The 21053-nt window shown below is 34.0% G+C and overlaps 2 protein-coding genes across 2 annotated transcripts in view; both read right to left on the reverse strand.

The window, feature by feature from the left end:
* The window catches only part of LOC130649533 (E3 ubiquitin-protein ligase CHIP-like), a 75782-nt gene that overhangs the window by 13412 nt on the left and 41317 nt on the right, over positions 1–21053 (reverse strand). The gene's annotated exons all lie outside the window — the stretch shown is intronic.
* LOC130649537 (uncharacterized) lies at positions 15410–17579 on the reverse strand. Its single transcript, XM_057455832.1, has 3 exons — positions 16978–17579; positions 16790–16900; positions 15410–16715 (listed from the first exon to the last, which is right to left on the reverse strand). The coding sequence occupies exons 1-3, from the start codon at positions 17071–17073 to the stop codon at positions 16599–16601; spliced, it is 324 nt and encodes a 107-aa protein (XP_057311815.1). The 5' UTR covers positions 17074–17579; the 3' UTR covers positions 15410–16598.

Genomic DNA, 21053 nt, shown 5'->3' on the forward strand with positions numbered 1-21053 from the left:
TATTTTACAAACTTATTCAAAACGCACTGCAATGTCATCTAGAATGTTTTTTTCATTGACATCGCAAAAAGTAAAGACCTGAAAAGTAAAAAACAAAGCAACAAGATAATTTTGATCTTAACCCAGAATTTACACTTATGCAATATTATAAAAATATTTAAGCAAAAAATAATCTATTGTATACAATAAAATTATTTTAAAAAAAATCAAAGATCTGAGTGCTCATTTTAAATTAAATTGAAAAAATCCAATTTAATTGAATTAAATTGAAATGAATGAGAAACAGTTTTTTTCTTCATCCTGAAAAATGTATAATTTTAAACTATTTTCAAGTATTATACACAGAACAATTTTTAAAAAATTTAACATTTTTATTAATATCCCACAAGTGTAACTCTTCCTAAAGTGTTAAAATTTATATTTTCAGATCTTTTTATCTGGCATTTAAAACTAATTTTGAAAAGGTTTTTTATTATCACTTAAGTTTTTTTAGGATTAAACCTGAAGTATAATCTCTTTTTTATGTATATTTAAGTCTTCCTTGTATAAAAATAAACAAAATAATTAACACGGATTGTCTCTAACATATACAAGATTTTTTTTCTAGTGTATAAATAATTTTGTTATCCATTAATATCTCAGCAATCACAGTGTATATGATATAATTAATTGCAGCACTGGGAAAGATTGTCGTATTTTCAATTTATTTTTCATATTTTTAATGGTCACCTGTTACTTGAAGGTACCGAGGATTAAGAAGAAATTATCTATACATTTAATTTTAAGGTTTTTCAATATTTTCAACAGCAATTAAGTCCTGGACATAGGTTGTTAAAAAGATGTCAATAACACATAAAAGCATTTTAATGTACTCATTGTGTTTGCAAAGATTATGTGAATATGCACATGTGCATAGTAGCCTTTACCTGTTGTTTTTTTCATAGATCAGCACATGTGGCTATACTACACACAACATAATTCAAGGTATGCCTGCGAAGTATTTACAAAAATTCGTGTTTTACAATTTAAGGTATGTTGTTGCAATCTTAGCCAATACAAACAATTTTTACGATAAGCAAAATTTGCACTATCAAAAAGTTAGCTTGAAGGTACTGTCCGATTAAATAAAACGTGGGCCAGGCTGGTATTTTAATATATGTTTAAAAATTTTGGTAATTTTAGCCCCTGAATTGTGAAAGACCGCTTTTTATGAATTGTTCATACCGAATTAAAAAATCGAAGGCGAGAGATGTGTCTAGACCTTAAGGTAAACACACACTGCTAATTCTGTACGAACTTAAGTGCGAAGCATTCGCTAATAAAACTTGAAGTTCAATATGACTTTAGACTTAGGATTGCATAGTTGTTTCAGCTACTCTAAAGCCAACCAATTAATAATTAAAATTAGTTTCCTCTTTACTAGAAGTCCTGCCACAGAGAGATTAGACTCAGATCGCACATTCAGTAAGGGTGATAGGCAGAATACTGTTGTGGTGCGCTGTTGTGAATTGCACTAACAGTCGAAAAAAACAGGATAAAAATTTTTTTTCGCTGCCCAAGGATCAAAAAAAAATCTTCCGTATAAGGAAGAACCAAAAGTCAGAGAAATATCTGAACGGAGGAAAGAAAAGGATGTTAAGGAGTGTCTAAATCAGGTTTTTGCTGTCTAACTTCCGCAAAACTTCAAATGGATATACGACTTTGTTATACTCTGAAACGCTAAATTTAACAGAACCTTTCAGTGGAATGACATTAGGAGGCCAACACAACATCGCTTTCTTTATTGGAAGGGCTAAGGAATTCCCAGGTTTTCTGCACACTTTCTATAACATTTTCTTCCTGCTTTTCACTCTCACTGCTATCAGACTCTGACTGATCTGTCTCATCCTCTTCTTTGGATTCGATATTATCTGTGTCATCTTCACTCTCAGCAACAAATTTAGTGTCTAGTCTTGTACGTCTTTTTGTCACAGGTCCAGCCATAATCATCACAGGTGGTCGACCATGAGTTTGTTTACAACTAGTCTTGCTGCAAATTGATTTTAGAATGTCATGTCATGATGAACATTTTTTTAAACTTGCTGCCATGCATTTTTTCTGATGACAAACACATATACTTCTTTGCAATGGTAAAACGCTTTCCTTTCTTATATCTTTTTTTCTGATCACTCCTCTTTTGCTATTTGTTGCTCTTTGTTGTCTTTGATAGATTGCACCAGTTTTAGTACATCTTTTCCTTCCAAAGATCCGTGAATCTGGGTTACCCTTGTGTTGGTTGTTGCTGCTTTTTGCTTTATTATTATTATTATTATTATTATTATGAATGTTTATACAGGATGGATATAATTCAGTTTTTAAAAAACTGCTCTTAATATATGTCTTGTGAAAAATAAAATTATAAAATATTATTATTATATAACAGGTAAAAACATGAGTTAAAAATACTAGCTTTACAAAAAGGCATAAAATAATTTATTACAGGTTAAAATAGCTTTTAGTTTTTCTTACGAAACTTGGTAAAGTATCCGATTTTCGAATTTCGATTGGCAAGACATTATAAATCTTTGATCCCATAAATTTAAAACCAGATCTATTTACTTCAAGTCTCACTCTAGGTATTGTCAGTAAGTAATTGTTGTTTCGGGTGTTTCTACTGTGCGATCTTATCTCGAAGAAATCTTCAAAATTGCTACACACTGCTTTTTCCAAGCATTTTCTGACAAGCATGACAGCATGTTTCTTTATTTCATTCATAATTGGTACTTGACGTTTCTCTGCATTCCGACATTTGGATTTCAATGAGAGTAGTAAACGAAGCTTGGCAGACATTTTCTTGTAAAGACTTATAAAGTGATGGTTCATTGACAAAGTCTGGTCGAGAACAGTCCCAAGATATCGATATTCGGTGGTTGCGTTAATTAGCTTTCCGTTGATTTCCAAGTTCAAGGTTGATCCGTTTTTATTCAAATTTTTGCGAGTGCCGAATATCATCGATTCGGTTTTTCCAGCCAAGTTCGTTTTCAATGAAGTACCTGTCTACGTTTTTCAATTCAGCGTTGAAAGCGATCTCAAGTTGCTGGCTTGTTTTTCATCCAATGTATAACACGGTATCGTCCGCAAAGTTTAGTACTCTAGAATGTTTCAAACAATTTTGAAATCGTTGAAGTAGATTTAAAAGAGACAGGGTCCGAGAATGGACCCCTGTGGTACACCACAAACAATGGGGTTGGGTTTAGACCATTGACCATTTACTTCACAAATCTGGGCGCGGTTAAACAAGTAGTCTGCGAACCAGTTTAGTGACAAACCTTTGACTCCATAACTTCTTAGTTTTGACAGGAGAATGGAGTGGCTTAAAGTATCGAAAGCCTTCGACAGGTCAACGTAAAGCGCACCTGTTAAATTCCCTTTTTCTATCTCCTTCCTGATTTCCTCTGTCAGATAGAGTGTGGCTAATTCGGTAGATCGTTTCTTCCTGTATCCGTATTGGTTGGGTGTTAAAATTTCATGTTCTTCAAGATAGTTCACAAGTTGAACATAAACAGCTCTCTCCATTATTTTAGATATGACCGGTAGGATGGAGATCTGTCGATAGTTTGACATTTCGTCCATTTTCCCACCCTTGTGGAGTGGGATGACTTTCACCAACTTCCATTCAGTTGGTATGGTGGCTGTTTTTAGCGACAAGTTGATGATGAACGATAAGGGACTTGATAACGCTGTGGCTCCGTCTTTCATAAGTCCTGATGGTATTTGGTCATAACCTGTAACTTTGTTTCACTGCAACTTCTTCAGCTGACTTCAACAAATACATTTGAAACATAAGTGAACGCAAAAACAGAATTCGTATTTTCATTTACTTGACTTGGCTTACTCCATATAAATACCTTCATTGGCAGTGCAACAGATTTAAGTTTATTTGCACATGTGGAAAAATATGAACAAAAACTACCAGCTTTTGTTAAGTTTTCTGCAGCCGATGTACATGTGCCATTGTTTACCGACTTCCCTTTTGTTGGAAAACTGCTTTTAATAATTTTCCAAAATTTTGTTGGGTTACTCTTGTTCTCGATAAGGAGGTTTTTGTGAAAACTGTTCTTTGCATTTTTTTATCATGTTATTGCATTGGTTCTTTTGGTTTTCATAAAGACGCCAATCAGCACTGTTGCCTGATTTTCGTGCCTTCCTCAAGACAGCATCTCTCCGAGACATAAGTCTCCTAACCTCCGTACCTAACCACGGGCACTTGCCTCCCTTCACTCTTTTTTGTATGAGCGGCATATTTATCGATTACGGTTAACAAAATATTTTTAAATTAACTCCACGCACTAATTACATCAGTCAATGTGTACAGATGCTTCCAATTTTGTTTATTTAATTCTTTTAAAAAATCGTCATGGTTGTAGTTAATATAATTACGACAAGTAATTACTTTTGGTGGAAGTTTTTGACCAGTGTGTCTTCGAACGCAATTGACGCAATCGTGATCGCCAATACTCAAGGGTATAACTTTTGTGGAACGAATTAGCGAGTGATTGTTTGTGTAAATCAAATCTATAAGGGTGCTTGATTCTCTTGTTGTTCTCGTAGCCGGTGTTACCAACTGTTTAAATCCCTGGACAGCCATTAGCTCTTTAAATTCTAAATGATCATTTTTATTATTTTAGTTAACATTAAAGTCGCCCATAATGATAACTTCTAGCGATAGGTTGTTAACGGTCTCAAGCGTATATTGAAAATATTCTTTCCACTTCTTGTGTAAGTGAAGTGAATTGTCCGGGGGTTGGTACATACAGCAAATTAGATAATGTTTCGCTTTTTCCAGGCATATTTCGATCAAAATGTTTTCTAAAAATTCACATTCAAGGTCTTCTCGTTGTTTCCAGTTTATATTCTCCGATAAGTATATAGCAACACCTCCTCCTAGGCCAGTTTTTTGTCTCTTTTCTACAAACTGGAACCCCGGAATACAAAACAAGCTATCGCTTTCGTGTACAATATGTGTCTCTGAGAGAGATAAAATTGAGTTTTTCTCTCCCGAAAATAAAGCCGTAAGATTTGGTAAACAATTTGTCAAACCTCTACAGTTTTGGTGAAATAACTTTACTCCTTTTCTGAAAGTAAAATCTGTTAATCTACCAACATTTCAATCAAGTTGTGGTCCCGGGCACGCTTCAATATCTCCTGCTATCAATAAAAGTAGCAGTAAAAGCAAACTTCGTTTTACGTAAGCTAAATTCCTGCTCTTTTGATACTGCCATAAACAACCAAAAGAAATTGCAACATCCACTCGTGTTAGATTTGTTGAAACTTCACTATTTGTGAACAGTGGCTTCTTTACAAGTATACCAATAATTAAAACAACAGGAGTATTTGTCAAGAGCCAACTTGCGTCCGCTCTGGCCGCCATCATCCTTTACAGTATCAATCTTTAGAAAACCAGGAATTTCATCCAGCATTAAGCTTTGCTCATGACTTTCATTGATTATACTTTGTGCCATTTCATACTTGATCTTCCAATATTTGGCTAAGTTCTTATGGAAATGTTTCGGTGACATAACCACTTCATTTGTTTTTTTGACAACTTCATGAGACTGCAGGCATAACTCAGCTTGGGAAAATTTATCTTGCTGCATATTATTAACATTCAGCCCACTTTGTGATACACCCACTCGCCTGGCTGACCCACTCGCCTGGCTGCTGCAACAAGTGTCTCCTTTGTCACCCAACAACTCCACATCTCTGCAAGAATCTTCATGAATCCCTCACGATTGATGGTATGTAATGTTGTGAACAGACTTGCTTAACCTAGTTCAAAAGTTGAGTACAACCTGAAAAAAAGAAAAAATTTGTTTAAAAAAGAGCTCCCAACATTTATGCAGTACATAATGTCTAAAATACAGTACTGTACATACTGGTAAAATATACTTAAAATCACTTGAACAAGGATAGTTAGTTTGGCTGGTTATCTTGGTTTTTATTTTCAGTTTACTATTAACAATTTAACTATAACATTGCAATTCAAATAACAAACCTGTTGTGTCAGGTGTTGTTATGAATAACCGAATTTCATGATCACGTAGAAACTGGAGAACATTGTAATCGAATCTAGACGAATGACCACCACTTATCACAACAACTGGCTGCTGGATGTCCTTTTCTGTAAGATATTGGTCAAACAATTTGTATGCTGCAAGGAGTGATTCATGATCTTGACTACCACGTTCCGTTGTAGAAATCAACAAATTTCTGATCTTCTGAACTGCTTCTTTAGGGGCCACATGGCTTGTGATACCCTTACCAGCAAATATAATGTGACAGAAGCATACCTCACCTACAACAAAAAATATAAAAGTTATTTTTAAACTGGTTCTATATGAATAAAATGTTATTAAATTTCAACTTCATAATTATTCACCTGAAAATGAGACAAATGGGTGTATAGTTACACATTCCCTATTCTCTCGTTGCATTTTCTTGCAAGATTCACCTTTTGCAGCATATACGAGTCCATTTGGGGTGCCGTCAACACCATAATTGTGGTGTTTCATCATGATTATATACTCTTGTCAAGTCAATATCACCATCCCAGATACGAAGTTCAATTTGCTCTGCATTCGTGAAGCAGTTTTGAGTTCATCAGCAAGAGCATCTGGAAAATAAAATAAAATATGTAAACACTAAAAATAACACATGTACATAAAAAGAGTATCAAAACTTTAATTACCAAGGTGGCCAATTGCCATTTCTTTGGTACAATTGAGGGCTCAGTTCATTGATACTGTACCCTGTCTCTTCAATGTCAAGCTAGCATGTTTGCTATTCCACCTTCGCCAAAACGATCTTCCAATTTTTCCAGTTGCCAAGGCTCTCTTTGCTGGCTCAGACAATTTCTGGAATTTCTGCCCTGCTTTCTTGTTAAGTCTGCGAATCTTTAATGTATCAATAATGAGTTTTGTAAGGTCAGACTTATTTATACCTTGGTATGCTCGATTTTTATTCTTCACATATTTCACAAGACATTCTTCTTCTGGTGTTAGCACGCTACAATATTGTTTTTCCTGTCCAGTAATTATGTCACCATCAAGTCTTTTATCTATAGTTCTTTGATTCCCGATCAATGGAAACAAGCCTGATTTTATAGCTGAATATCCTTGACATTTTTTTCCTTGCACCAATTAACAGCTTGTTTCAACTGCTCCTCTCTAGATAATATTCTTTTACAAGATATTTTTGCCTCTGCCATGTTGTTTGGATCGCTTAGTCTTCTTTTTCTACTTTCACTGGACCAAGATGCTTAAAAGGCATTATGAATTTTTTTGGTGTATTCATCACTAAATTTCTCAAGTTAACATCACACAACAAAAAACATTCTGACAGTTAAATTTCATGTGCTTTTATATAGCATAAATAATTCTTAAAAGAAATGGAACATTAAGTCTCAGAGGATGCTATTTTAAGATGCTTCTATTTAAGGAATCTTTTGAGACTTAAGTGTTCTTAATTTCTAAAATAGATGGAACACTGGGTCTCAAGAGATGCTATTTTTAGATGCTACTAATTAAAGAATCCCTGGAGACTTGACTTTTACTAAAATAAACTCTCTAAGGATGCTTACTAAATAAAAAAAATCACTTGAGGATGTATACCTTTCCTAATGTCATGATATAAAAGGATAAAACTTATTTCACAAAAAAAACAAAAAAAAACACACTAATCATGTCAGTGGGATTTTATTTTGTATTAACTAATCTAATTACTTGCAATATCCATCCTCAAGAAGACTATATTTTGGTACAATATGATAGCAAAACTATCATATAATCACTCTAACTAAACACAGGAATGATTCAATAAACCTACCTTCTAAAAAATCTTTTAGAATAACTGGTATTTTGCGGTACCTACCACTGGTATTTTGTAGTACATTTTGGTATCTAAATTCAACCTAAACTGAAAAATATTTTTGCAGTAAGGAAATTATTCAATACTGAAACCCTATACCTAATTTTAGATTCATTCCATCTTTTATTCTCCCATTAGATCAGATTTTCTACACTGGTATTTTGCGGTACCTATAGGGATTTCTTTATGCAATTTCAAAGTAAAAAATAAATAATAAAACAGTATGAAAAAATATTGAAGGGTGCCAGGAAAGATTTATACTATGTAAAACTGCAATAAAAACATAAAAAATATTAGTTACATATCAAGACCAAATTATATGGCTAATGTAAATTTCTGTGATATTCTGCGGTACTTCTACCTGTAAAAGAATGTGATGAAAAATAAGTGCCCTTGCCCAATAAAATAACCTATAATTTTTCATGATTTTATAGCTTATTAAATATGAATTACATGTATCTGTAAGATTTAGGCTTTTCAGCAGATAAATTTTGGTTGCTCTCCATTACTGATAAACGTTGCGTAGAGGAATGTATTTGCGTCAAGAGTACAGACTCGTTGTCTCTGCGAAACTCCCTATTTATTAGAGACAGTCAAGACATGGGTCAGTCTAAGGACTCACAAACTAAAGCAACATGTTTACTCCGTATAGATGCAAATATTTAGTGCAAAAATATGAGCAGCACAGACAGCTTTAAGAGTATATACTGGTTTGGCTAGACATTACCGTTGAAGTCTAAACTAAGCATTCTTATCCAGGCTTCTCATTTTGTAAATATGTGCTTACGTGATCGATCTAGCACCCCAGTTGACCAGGCGATTGCGTAGTGTACCTAATTTGCTCCAGGTTCGTAATTTTTAAAATGGCTATTTATTTGTTTAACAACGCACGTGCAAAGGATGTTACGCATGCGATACGGGCTCCAAGGTTAATCTTTGTTGTACATTCATTTGTAAGTGGGGGACGTTTTAAATCGTGAACCCAAAACACGATGATTGAGCGTCTACTGGTATAGCGACTCTCTCAATCTTAACTTCCTTTTCTACATGTCTGAAATAGTATGCATGACTATATTGTCATTTTAATAAATGGTTTCCAGTTGTTTTGTCAAATGAAGAAATTATCTACAATTAAATCCATGATAAAATGTCTGTTCCGCCTGTTTTAGACTTGCTTTATCTGTGGTCCGTCAGCGTTCACTTTCGCATTAGTTAAGGACCGCATGACTGGATTTCTTGTGTAAGATTTTTGTCTACGTAGTTCTTTTAATTAAGTCAGGGGTCAGTAAATTAGCTAGGATGGTCAGGTTGGCTATGAATAGGCTTGCTCGTGGATTATAAGGACCAGGATTATTCAATAATTTTCAGATCTAAAAGTAATCTGTCAACGAAGGTACGCGGTACTTCCCATACCTCACATAATTCAGGTACGCGATAGGGTGTAGGAACAAGATCGTGTACCATAAAATTATAATCCTGCTTATTACTGACTTTTTATTACGCAACTTTAAAATTGTGTACTTTTATACTAGCCATTGTATACCTTAACTCATACATCAAATTTTGTTCCTATCAAAGATGTCACACTTCCCATACTCAGCATGTCACACTTCGCATGACTAAGCCTGTCACACTCTATATAGAACACTTCATACATTAAGCATGTCACACTCTGTATATTAAGCATATCATTCTCTGTATACTACGCATGTTACACTCCGTATACTAAGCCTGTCACACTACATATACAGTACTGGAAAAATGTTGTTTAACATCGCGCTTCGCGTATCGCTATGGTATTCTCGATCCGCGATATATGTTTTTTTACTTTTAAATTATATTGAGAGGGCTTCGCGATGCATCTGTTTCGATATCATTCTCGAAGCTAGTATCGAGGCCATTAACACTTTCTTATATTAGAACTATTTTAAAAATAAGAGTGTATTCAACAATGATCGCGGATGTTTAAATATAATTATACTTCCTTTGTGTTATATTTTTAACTTATGCATAACAATCTAGGGTATACAGCTAGCGTTAATCTTTCTTTTTTAGATCACATTTCAAAAATTTAAGAACAAATAACGGCAATAGAAAAGCTTTGTTAGATCGCATTTTCAAAAATTTAAGAACGAAAAACGGCGATAGAAATGCTTTTTTAGATCGCATTTTAAAAGTTTAAGAATAAAGAACAGCGATAGAAAAAAAAGTATGTTAAAAAAGTAATGCGCTAGAATTACTTTAATAAATACGAAAGTTAAAAATTTTCTTAAATATACACTTACACACTTACAGTACTGGTAAAAGGTTGTTTAACATATCGAGCGCGTAATGTGCGCGGACTCCCTCGCATTTATGATAATAAGAAACAATTAAAATAAATTGTTGCGATCTATCGAGAATCTAGTATCGTCACAAAATCCGTCTCGATGTGTCACAATGGTAGGTGATAATGAGAATAAAGAGAAAGTTTTTTTTAATGAGAATAGAGAGAAAGTATTTTTATTTCAAACACATCTCTGCTTTATCTTTTTTTATTTTAAATAGGTGTATATTATAAGAAAATTTTTAACTTTCGTGTTTATTAAAGTAATTCCAGCGCATTACTTTTTCAACGTATTTTTTTCTAACGTTGCTTTTCGTTCTTAAACTTTTAAAATAGGATCTAAAACAACATTTCTATCACCGCTTTTCGTTTTTAAACTTTTAAAATGCGATCTAAAAAAACATTTCTATCGCTGCTTTTCGTTTATAAACTTTTAAAATGCGATCTAAAAAAGCATTTCTACACACAATCTATGAATACACACTTGAATACACACTTATTTTTAAAATAGTTCTATTATGAAAAAGTGTTAATGGCCTCGATAGCTTCGAGAATGATTTCGAGACGGATGCATCGCGAAGGCCTCTCGATACAATTTGAAAGTAAAAAAACGTCTATCGCGGATCGAGAATACCGTCACAATACGCGAAGCGCGATGTTAAAAAACCTTTTCCAGTACTGTATTTAAAATAAAAAAAAGATGTTGTGAAAAGATTTTCCCCTAACGTTATACATAACTTTTTTTCGTATGTTTTGAGTACTTGTGAAAAAGAAGCTTTATCCTACAGCTTAGATTATGCAATACCATCAAAGCATCATACACGAAAATTAGAAACTAAATTTGAAAATTTTTACCAACAAATACTTCCACATACCACCCATTTCACTGAAAGTGACAAGACTGCTCTGAAAACAAAAACGCTAACAATTTTCAGTCAGCATGACAAAACCAGTAACAGATACAAAGACTTTAATATTATGAAACGTCTTAGTAACAATCGTAATATATGTGTACTGAAGCAAGATAAAGGAAAAGGTGTAATTATTATAGACCGAACAAATTACATTGAGAATGTAATTTGCATTGAGTTCAGGGAGCACTTAGAAAAATTAAACCTTGTCTCAGTAAGCGAATACAAAAAGTTGTATCCACAAGGTTCCAGCCCGGCTCAGTTTTATGGTACCGCCAAGGTTCACAAGATACCACCTAATTCTACAGTAGCTGACGATTTACCATTACGACCCATCATATCGAATATCGGATCTGCTACCTATAACTATTATTATTATTATTCCGAATATTTATACAGGATAGCCACTTCAGTGTTTGAAACACTGTTATCAATGTGGGTCCTGGTTCGGAATGTATACATTAAGTATACACCGGCATTACCTACCCAATTTCCCTCACATGGCATGGGTTGACCCGTAGCTGTAGTAAAGACACTTGCTAAACATGCCCGCGCTGTGGACCGAACCACGGACCTTGTGATTGCGAAGCGAACTCCATAACCACAAGGCCACGCGCTACACTTCAAAGTACCTTGCGAAATTGTTAACACCACTGACAAAGTCAACACTGTATATTCAGGTTGATGGTGTAGCAATGGCCTCGCCTCTAGGACCAGTCCTAGCAAATATCTTCATGGTTGAGTTGGAGAAAGAAATAGTCCCAACATTAGAAAATTCAGTAATATTTTGGAAGCGATATGTAGATGACACTATATGTTTTGTTAAGGAAAACCAGATAAACAATGTGCTGGCCACACTTAATAGTTACTATTCGAATATCCAGTTCACATATGAAGTTGAAAACAACAATTACATAGCCTTTCTTGATGTGAAAGTGAAACATATGAATGATGGTTCATTCAACACATCCATTTATCGAAAAGACACGAACACTGACATATTCATGCACTGGAATTCATTTGCACCACGCGCATGGAAAGTTGGAACAGTTAAATCGTTGGTGTTGAGAGCGTTTAATATATGCTCTTCATCACAAGATCTAAAATACGAACTAAATCAATTAAAAAATGTGTTTATAAATATCAATGGTTATCCAGAAGCAGTTGTATCCGATGTAATTATTAAAACACAGCGAAATTTCAACATTCAAAATGCCGACAGTGTCTAATGAAGACACCAATGAACCTCCAATAACACCTTTCATGGTTCTACCATACAAAGGAGATCATGGTAACTGCTTAGTAAAGTGTCTAAACAAAACTTTTAAACAGTTTCTACCTGCCAATGTCAAGCCACGCATTGCTTATCGATGTTGAAAGTTATCTTCACTATTTTCTGTGAAAGATAGAACCAAGGATGAACACAAACATGGTGTTGTGTACAAATACACTTGTCCGGTGGAATCGTGCGATGCTACATAAATTGGTGAAACAGCGAGAAGACAAAATGAAAGAATGATAGATCATCAAAAGCGTGATAAGAACTCTCACATCCTAAAACATTCAGTCACTGAGAATCACCCACTTGCTGAACAAAAGAACTTCAGTATTTTAATAGATAATGTTCACCACTTTAAAAAGAGGAAAATAGCTGAGGCCATGTATATTCGCGATAACAGTCCCACGCTTAATGTACAGGAATTGTCTGTTCCATTAAAGTTGTTTTAGGATAAATATTATTTATAGTCAACAAGGGGAGGAGTGCATTTGTGCTCCGCGTGGTGGACGTTACCCTTTTGCGAACTGTCTCCACATTTCTAATTCAAACCCTGATATACTCTCTGTATCTCACAATCTGTATATATGCACCCTGTATAGCTACAATATACTTGTATGTTTTCAATGGATAAAAAAGTAGGAAAATGATGTGCTTTTCTTTTTAACTTGTTCTTTATGGTGATTTTTTTTCTTTCCAGAAATAGTTTTAAACAGTCATATATTGCAATATTAAGAACATTCGTTGGCAGACTCCATATAGCTAAACCAAACTCCGTATAGCAGCTATATAGAGTATTACTCCGTATGGAAACCACACTCCGTATACATCACAATAAACTTGAAAATTTGCATGTTTCCATAAATTTTGGTGCTGAATTTAAATATATATGTCGTTCATTTTTGTTGAACATGATCAGAACATTTGAAGAATGGTAACCCAGATTTAATAATTGAGAGAAATATACATCAACTGGGGGATCTCTCGATTATGGCGTTATCCCTCTGCTGACTCATAAATAAACGTACAGTCCCAGTCACAGAGAAAATGAAAACACAAAAAGAAATGGAAAATAGTGATGTTTGGATAATGGTAGTTACACATTGGTTAGGCATGCAGGAGATTTGCATAATATTTTGCATGTGGGAGGAGGATAAAACTAAAAAAATGCTGGAACAGCTATAGCTAATGCTTAATATTTACCCTCCTGATGATGCTTCTAAAGCTGCCTGTAGTCTGTTGTGCTGAACAAGAAAAAAACAAAGTAGCATGTATCATGTACCAAAAATGCACTTAAGAAAAGATAAAGCATTGGTAATAAATCAAGTAATAAAAGTTGGCTGGGTATAATGCATTGTTAAAAATATTTTTAGCCGCTAGCTATTGCAATAAAATGTTCCGTAAGATGTCATTCCTGTCGTTCACTGAGCAATGTTGGGCCTTTTTAAGTTTTTATGATTGTCAATTCAACTCCGATCAGAGTTTAACGTTCATGGCAAGTAATGGCCGTAGAATTTTATCATTGCCCAATCTTAAGGAGGATTTTCACGAAGCGAATTGAACGGCGAATTCGATGGCGAATTCCCTTTTTAATTTTCACGACAAAATAAATTAGGCGCTAAATTCATTGTTTACATTAGTTAACCGCGTTCTGATTGGTAAAAAACTAGTAGCGAAACCTTTAGCCGCGAAAAAGTAGGAACTGTTTCTACTTTTTAGCGAAGCGAATATTTCGATGCAAAACCAAAACAAACAAGAAGCCCTGGAGGCTCTAAGAATTTCCGCTCGCTACCAAAATATTTGATGAAAACCTGCTAATTCGTTGTGTTATATTGTGCTAAACATTTGAGGAGGTTTGGTGCATGAACCTCTGAAGATAAAGCACACAAGTGACATTATATCTTACAACAAACGCAAACAAAACGAAACGTGTCATAATAAACTCACATTTTAAAATAAATTGCTAACAAAAAATACAGCCTAACATTCATGGTAAGTCTTGCGATTGAAACGTTTATGGTCTTAAACGGCATTTAGTTGACAAAAAATCAAAATTTTGCTGTGACCATCATTTTCAGCATACTTTTTTTATTAACTGTGCCAATTTTTTTCGAAAATAAAGCAGTTTTAATTTTTGGTTAAATTTTGGCCTAAAATGACATTTAGGTGACAAAAATCAAACTTTTGTACCATCATCATTTTCAGCATACTTTATTTGTTAACTGTGCCAGATTTAGCCGAAAATAAAATGGTTTTAATTTTTGGATCAATTTTGGCCTAAAATGGCATTTAGGTGACAAAAATCAAAATTTCGATGTCATTATTATGTTCACCATACTTTTTTTGTTAACTTTGCCAATTTTTGTTGAAAACAAATACTAATTTTGTCCTGAAACATCATTTAGATGAGTTCCCAGTAGTTGGGGAGCTTGGGTGCGAAGTTTACATCTGTGACGGAGGAACGTGTATTTCCAGGGTCGATTTTTTCTCAAAAAATGCTCTAAAAAAAAAGAACGACGGTTTTAAAGAATTTCCTACGCCTTCGGGCGTGGAAATTCAACAAAACTGCGCATGGTCAGATACAATTCGCCGTCGAATTCGCCGTTCAATTCGCTTCGTGAAAATCCCCCTTTATGACTATGGGTATACGTTGCACGCAGTATTTAAGGCAACAAAACTCGATTACCCCATAAAAACAAAACTATAGCTGAAGCCGAAATCAGGAAATGGCGAAGATGGTGGGAGCATCTCTATATTAGAAAGAAAATAGGTTTTATTAATATTGCCTGTTTATTAGTTAGCTGCATTTTTTACTGCAAACTACTGCTAGTAGTAGTATATTATTAGTAATAGTAATAGTAATAATTTATTCATCAACAGACAAAAACTACATGATTTTATAGAAAAATGATTATATAAGTATTGTTGTAAATAAGTCTATTGAAAGGGGTTAGCAATAAATAACAGTAGCCAAAAGTACACGGGATTTTTTGTAGAAACCCAATTTTACTGGGCTAAATAAAGCTTCCTGTGCCCCTTCACCTCATCCCAAAGGCTCTTAAGCTTGGACTTACGCGGGATACACAACAACTTAGCGAAGACTATGTTTTATTTTTAAGTTACCATCAACCGTCTTTTTTACTTATATTAGTGAAACAACAATAACAATACCACAGACTCTTACAATTTTCCACTTCAAATACAGAGTCCGGTATCCGTTCACACATTCTGTGAAACCATCCTCCACAGTTACTACATTCAGCCATTTGCTTGTCTAAAATATAGCTCTCTGCGGCTCTCCATGGCATTCGGCAACTGCAGTAGAGGTCGATGAATATTTCCTTGGACGCACATCTTCGAGCTATTATGTGGCTATCACATTGAGGAAACTTGGTGATTTGATTTGCAGCTAAACATTGCAGCATATGGTTTCTCATTTTTGATGTTTCAAAATTGATATCTGTAGAAAGTTTTTTGGTCGCGACAGTGTGGTATGCAAATGCTACTGCAAAAACCCCACAGTCAACCCCTGTTTTTTTGTTGCTGAACGGGAATTACTTTAACTTTTAGTTGATCCTCACAACAATTAATAATTGAGCATATTTGGATTTTGGTGTGATCAGCAACCTTTCCACGAAACATGCTGTCCATCATATGAACCTCACCTGGTTTGCATCCATATGTTGAAATAGCAATCCAGTGAAGATTTCCATCGTGCAATACCTGTACAAATGGCATGCTACGATATACCCAACGCTATAAAACGAAACATAACATTAATGGTAATAGTAATAATTCCTATAAGTAAATTATACCTTAAGTGGATTTTGGCTATTTTCACGAAATTTAGTCCACACGAAAATTTTGAAGGCCCTTGATTCGCGAAAATTAATCCACGCGAAATTATTTGAAATACTACAATCGCGAAATCAAAGAAAAAAATCAAATTTTTGTACTTGATAATATTTTTACGTTTATCTTTCTCAGCAGAACATGGAAAATACTAACAAGTAGTCTACATCTTTCAAGTAGATTATAAATAAATCAAACTCAATCTATAATAATTGTATTATTCTTGTTCTTATTTTTGGCTGGACCTCCGTTCCTGTTAAAGAAGGACCGAATAACCTTTGATTTCGGTACGTTTGTTTGGTCAGTCGCTTTTCTCTTCTTCTTCTTCTTATTTCTCTGTTGATTGATATGTTGATTTGGGCAATAACAACTGGTATTTGTTCAATAAATGATCCCATAATGCAGTCAAATTCTCTCTTGGAAGGCTCAAAGTACATAAGTGAATCTGGAAGAAGAAGTTGTATTACTGTTTACAGAAATTTCATATCTAAAGAAAAAGAAACCAAAATGTAAAACTACCGGATACTCTGGAAATTCTATCATTTCTGTGATGATAACTTGTGCCGGACAATCAAACTTTTTACAATCTTGAACCCGAGTGTGTTTCCTTCTACACCCATGATCGTTTTGCTGTAACAAGAAGGGATATATTATTCTGTGTAACTCTTTTTAAAATCCAATTACATAGTGAAAATCGTGAACCTTACCAGTTCCTTTTCCCTTTTTTCTTTAACTGATAGTTTTAAATTTAGGTTCCTATCTTTTCCGTGATGACAATCCAAAATTTTTGTTCCAACAAACATAAATGGCAAACCGGAAAACTTTACTCCATCACTTGACCAGTAAACCTTGTGTTTTTTCCTTCTTAAATCTGGAATTAATTTTATAATGTCTCAAATTATGCATTTAGTTTAGAATGTTCTTTAAAAAGAAAAGCCTGCCAGTGGATCCAAAGTCTTTCATTGAGAATATGGTACTAAATCGAACAGTGTTTTCAATTTCATGTGTTTTGATTAAATCGAGTGCTTCAATCAAAGACAGAGCAATGTGATACTGTTTAGTATGACTGCTGCCACCTAAAAAAAGTCAAAGGATTAAGTACCAAAGTTGAACGAGACTCACCTTCGGCATTTGAAAAGAGTTATAGTAAAGGTTTATTATTTTATAGAAAAAAATTCAAATTTTTAAGTAAATTTTTAAGAATAATTATAATAAAATACGCAATATAATAAAAAAATGTGCTACTTGTAAAATTATTTGATGTGCATAAACATTTATACAATCATAGTCACAAGAAATCTTATGACTATGATACAACACATCTTAGCTGTAACAAGGAAAACAACTCCATATAAAAACAGAAGTATTTTTATCATACCAGATAATGGCGATATTGTAGAAATATCTTCTTCATTCATATTGCATACGTATTTATTTAAAAAATAATCGAATAACGTGATAGTCTTTAAATTTTTAAGTTACTTGACTGCTCTTCTCTGTAATGTTAACAGAGAGCACATGCTGTATCTACCATTTACTACAACTTTCCCGCGTGTTGTTTCCGTTACGTAATCACATTTTGACATTACGTAATTTTTTTCGGGAAACAAGTGTACTTTTGGCTACTGTTATTTATTGCTAACCATTGAAAGGAGATCACCACAAAGCAAAATAGCTTAAATGATATTAACTATATCTATCTTACACCTACTTACACTTACACAGCCTGATTGATATCCGAAAATGGATTTGTGTCAATTAATATCCAAATGCGGATATATGTCCAGATTTCGTGAAAAAAGCATAATTTACCTTCTTTTTCTGACAACTTCCTCTAATATAATATCTTAAGCCGGATAAAAATTGTTACAAAATATATCACCAAAAAAGATATTGTCCAACGTTTCTTTTCCAGTTTCCCCCCGCGTGTTTGTAGCTTGTTTCAATCAAACAGAAATTAATTTTCAAGTTGGTTAACAGTGAGCATAATATTTTTCAAAAGTCGTCATTTTACTTAGCTATATTTCATACAAATTATTCTTTAATAATTTTTTAAAATAGTGTAGGAATTGTATAAGGTACGCTTTTTTTTATCCAAGGTGCGCTTTTAGAAAATCAAGTATAACAATCCACCAAACCGCCCTAAAACCAGCCCATTTTGCCGTTTTTTCTGTGATTAGCTATGTTTTATCCTGTTTTGCCCGTTTTCTCCTGATCGATGGATGGCTGGTTATCTGCTGGCGTTGCTACGCCCATTGCGAGGAAGACTGGGTCAAACATCAAAATTATATCCGAAAGTGGATATATTCAAAACATATCCAGTGCTGGATATCGATTAGACTGTATATACTACTTATCTAAGTATCTAGCTATGAACCGTTTTGAATGTTTACATTTTTCTCAGTAAGCCTTTCTGGCTCTAACAACTGGTTTGCAGACAGAAAGATGTGGAAGATTGCTAAAGAAAGGTCTTTTTCAGCTCATTTCTTTCTACGGAAACATTTTTGAGGCTTTAAACTATTATCTAGTGTAGGTGGTAACTTCAGATTGACATACAGTACTGTGAAAAGGTTTGTTAACATTGTGTTCGTGTAACGAGCGTGGTGCACACAAACCACGATAAAATTGTGGTCTTTATGTATACAAAATTTCAAACATTTTATCGTGGTCACCAGGCTAATATTATTATCTCCATGAAGGATCATGTGTCCCACAATTATTTTCGCGAGCTCCACGATTTTTATAGCCAGTATAATTTATATCGTGGGCTATCGTGGTTCGTGCGTAACATGAAATAAACACGAACCACAATGTTAACAAACCTTTTCACAGTACTGTATATATCGATACAAAGTCGCAATGATACCTTCTTGCAAAAAAACAGACTAAAAAGGACCTCACTTCACCTAGCACCTGCATCTTTTTGCCTGTCACGCAATTGTTAAAGCTGAAAGGGATTACAGAGGAAAATATAAACATTCTTAACCCTTGTCATGCTTAGTAGGGGTGCTGCACAAACCAATTTTCCATGCTTAGATTTGCAGCCTCCTTTCCTGCCCCTCATTGTATCCAAAATTTATAATGCTAAGTTGGTAAAAAAAGCTAAAATACATTCACACAGACAGTGTCTCTTCCTCCTGCAATCTGTCCTTTGCTATTTTTGATGCTCAAGTTTTAGTAGTGCTTCTTCCAGGATATTAAATTCAGTTTTTTTTTAACGAAAGCTTAGACGCAAACAAATGTCAGAGCGAATTCTTAAAATTCGAATCTACGTAAATGGCAAACCCCAAATTACAATGTACCCATTAGCACAAAGTCGCCGTGATCACGTCTTACCCTCTTACATAATCAAAGAAAATATTAGATTTGTTCAGGTGAGTGAGGCAAATCGCACTCAGAACAAAGGATTTTCCAAAAATTAACCACTCAAAAAGCAGCGTCAAGTTTTCAGACCAGAAAAAACGTTTGAGACCTGTGTAATTTACCCAAACTTAGCAATTCCTGGTGGCAAAAAAAATTATGCTGAGTCCTCTGGCTAAAGTTTTAGTGGTAATTTATACACACCATTGAGCTTCTGGTAAGAATAAAAAGATAAGTCAAAAACACGTTGTTTTTTTCCGAAAAAAATCTTGGAGAAAGAGTTAAAATATTGGTTAGAAAATATTAATAAAAAAAGAGCTAGTCACTGTTATTCAGTTTCTGTCGTCGTAGGTACTCGTTCATCGCAATAACTGCACCTGCCCAAGAAGATTTTTAGTTGGTTTGTGATACATTGAAATATCGAAAAAACAATCTGTTTTATGTATTCTACTTTTTTTCCTGTCTAATTTTCCATAGACCATTTTGTTCATTCTAAAAAAGTTTTTACCTACTCTCTCCTCTATTGATTTTGCGCATACACTACCGCTTAAATGTAACTTTACATGTACGCGAGTTTTACAACGCTGTGTAACGATTTCATGTCTACATAAATAACCTTTGCATATCTTTTGTTTACATAAGAAGTTAATTGCTTTCTATTTTTATCATCATGCGCGAGTCATAACAATAAGATTTGGTTAATCCTTTTGTTCTCACATGTAACATGAATGCTATTGTTTAAAAGTGGTAACAATTACAAAAGCTATTAAAAAATATATATTTTATAAAAAATGAATGAACATGCGTAAAAGGTTAAAGATTTTGTGTTTAATGTAAAATCATGTTTATGCAGAGAATGTAAAATCAAAGTGATCATACTAAAACTTTTTTAGCTTTGTACCTTGCGCATTGCTACCTGTTTTTTTATTTCTATTTTGAGAACACTGTTTTAATACTCACGTGCCTTGATTTTTGTGCATGCGACTAAAAATAGTAGTTTCGAATACTAGTTTTGGTCCATCAAATTAAGCTTACTTGACAAAGATTAAAATAAATAAAGTAATTTGCCAAAGCAAAAACATCGTCATAGATCGCTTAAAAATGATGAATACGGGATAGTAGAAAGCGAAAAAATTGCTGTAGATCATTTCAAAATCCTGAAAACGGGATCGTAGAAATGATTGTTTCAATTCGTTTAAAATGTAAAAACACAACATTTTAATTTGTGTCAAAACAATAAAATTGCACCCTAGGTGCTATATTTTATACTTTTTTTCTGTTGATCCCTTGACGGCTATAGCAATTAAATACAACAATGAGTTACGCAAAGTTTACATGGGCTAATTACAGTTCGCATGTGACACACAAACTATTGTTTTTAACGTGCAAACAATGAAAGTTCTGACCCTACCAAAGGTTCGTG

The sequence above is a fragment of the Hydractinia symbiolongicarpus genome, chromosome 7, assembly GCF_029227915.1.
Source record: "Hydractinia symbiolongicarpus strain clone_291-10 chromosome 7, HSymV2.1, whole genome shotgun sequence".
Lineage (NCBI taxonomy): Eukaryota > Metazoa > Cnidaria > Hydrozoa > Anthoathecata > Hydractiniidae > Hydractinia > Hydractinia symbiolongicarpus.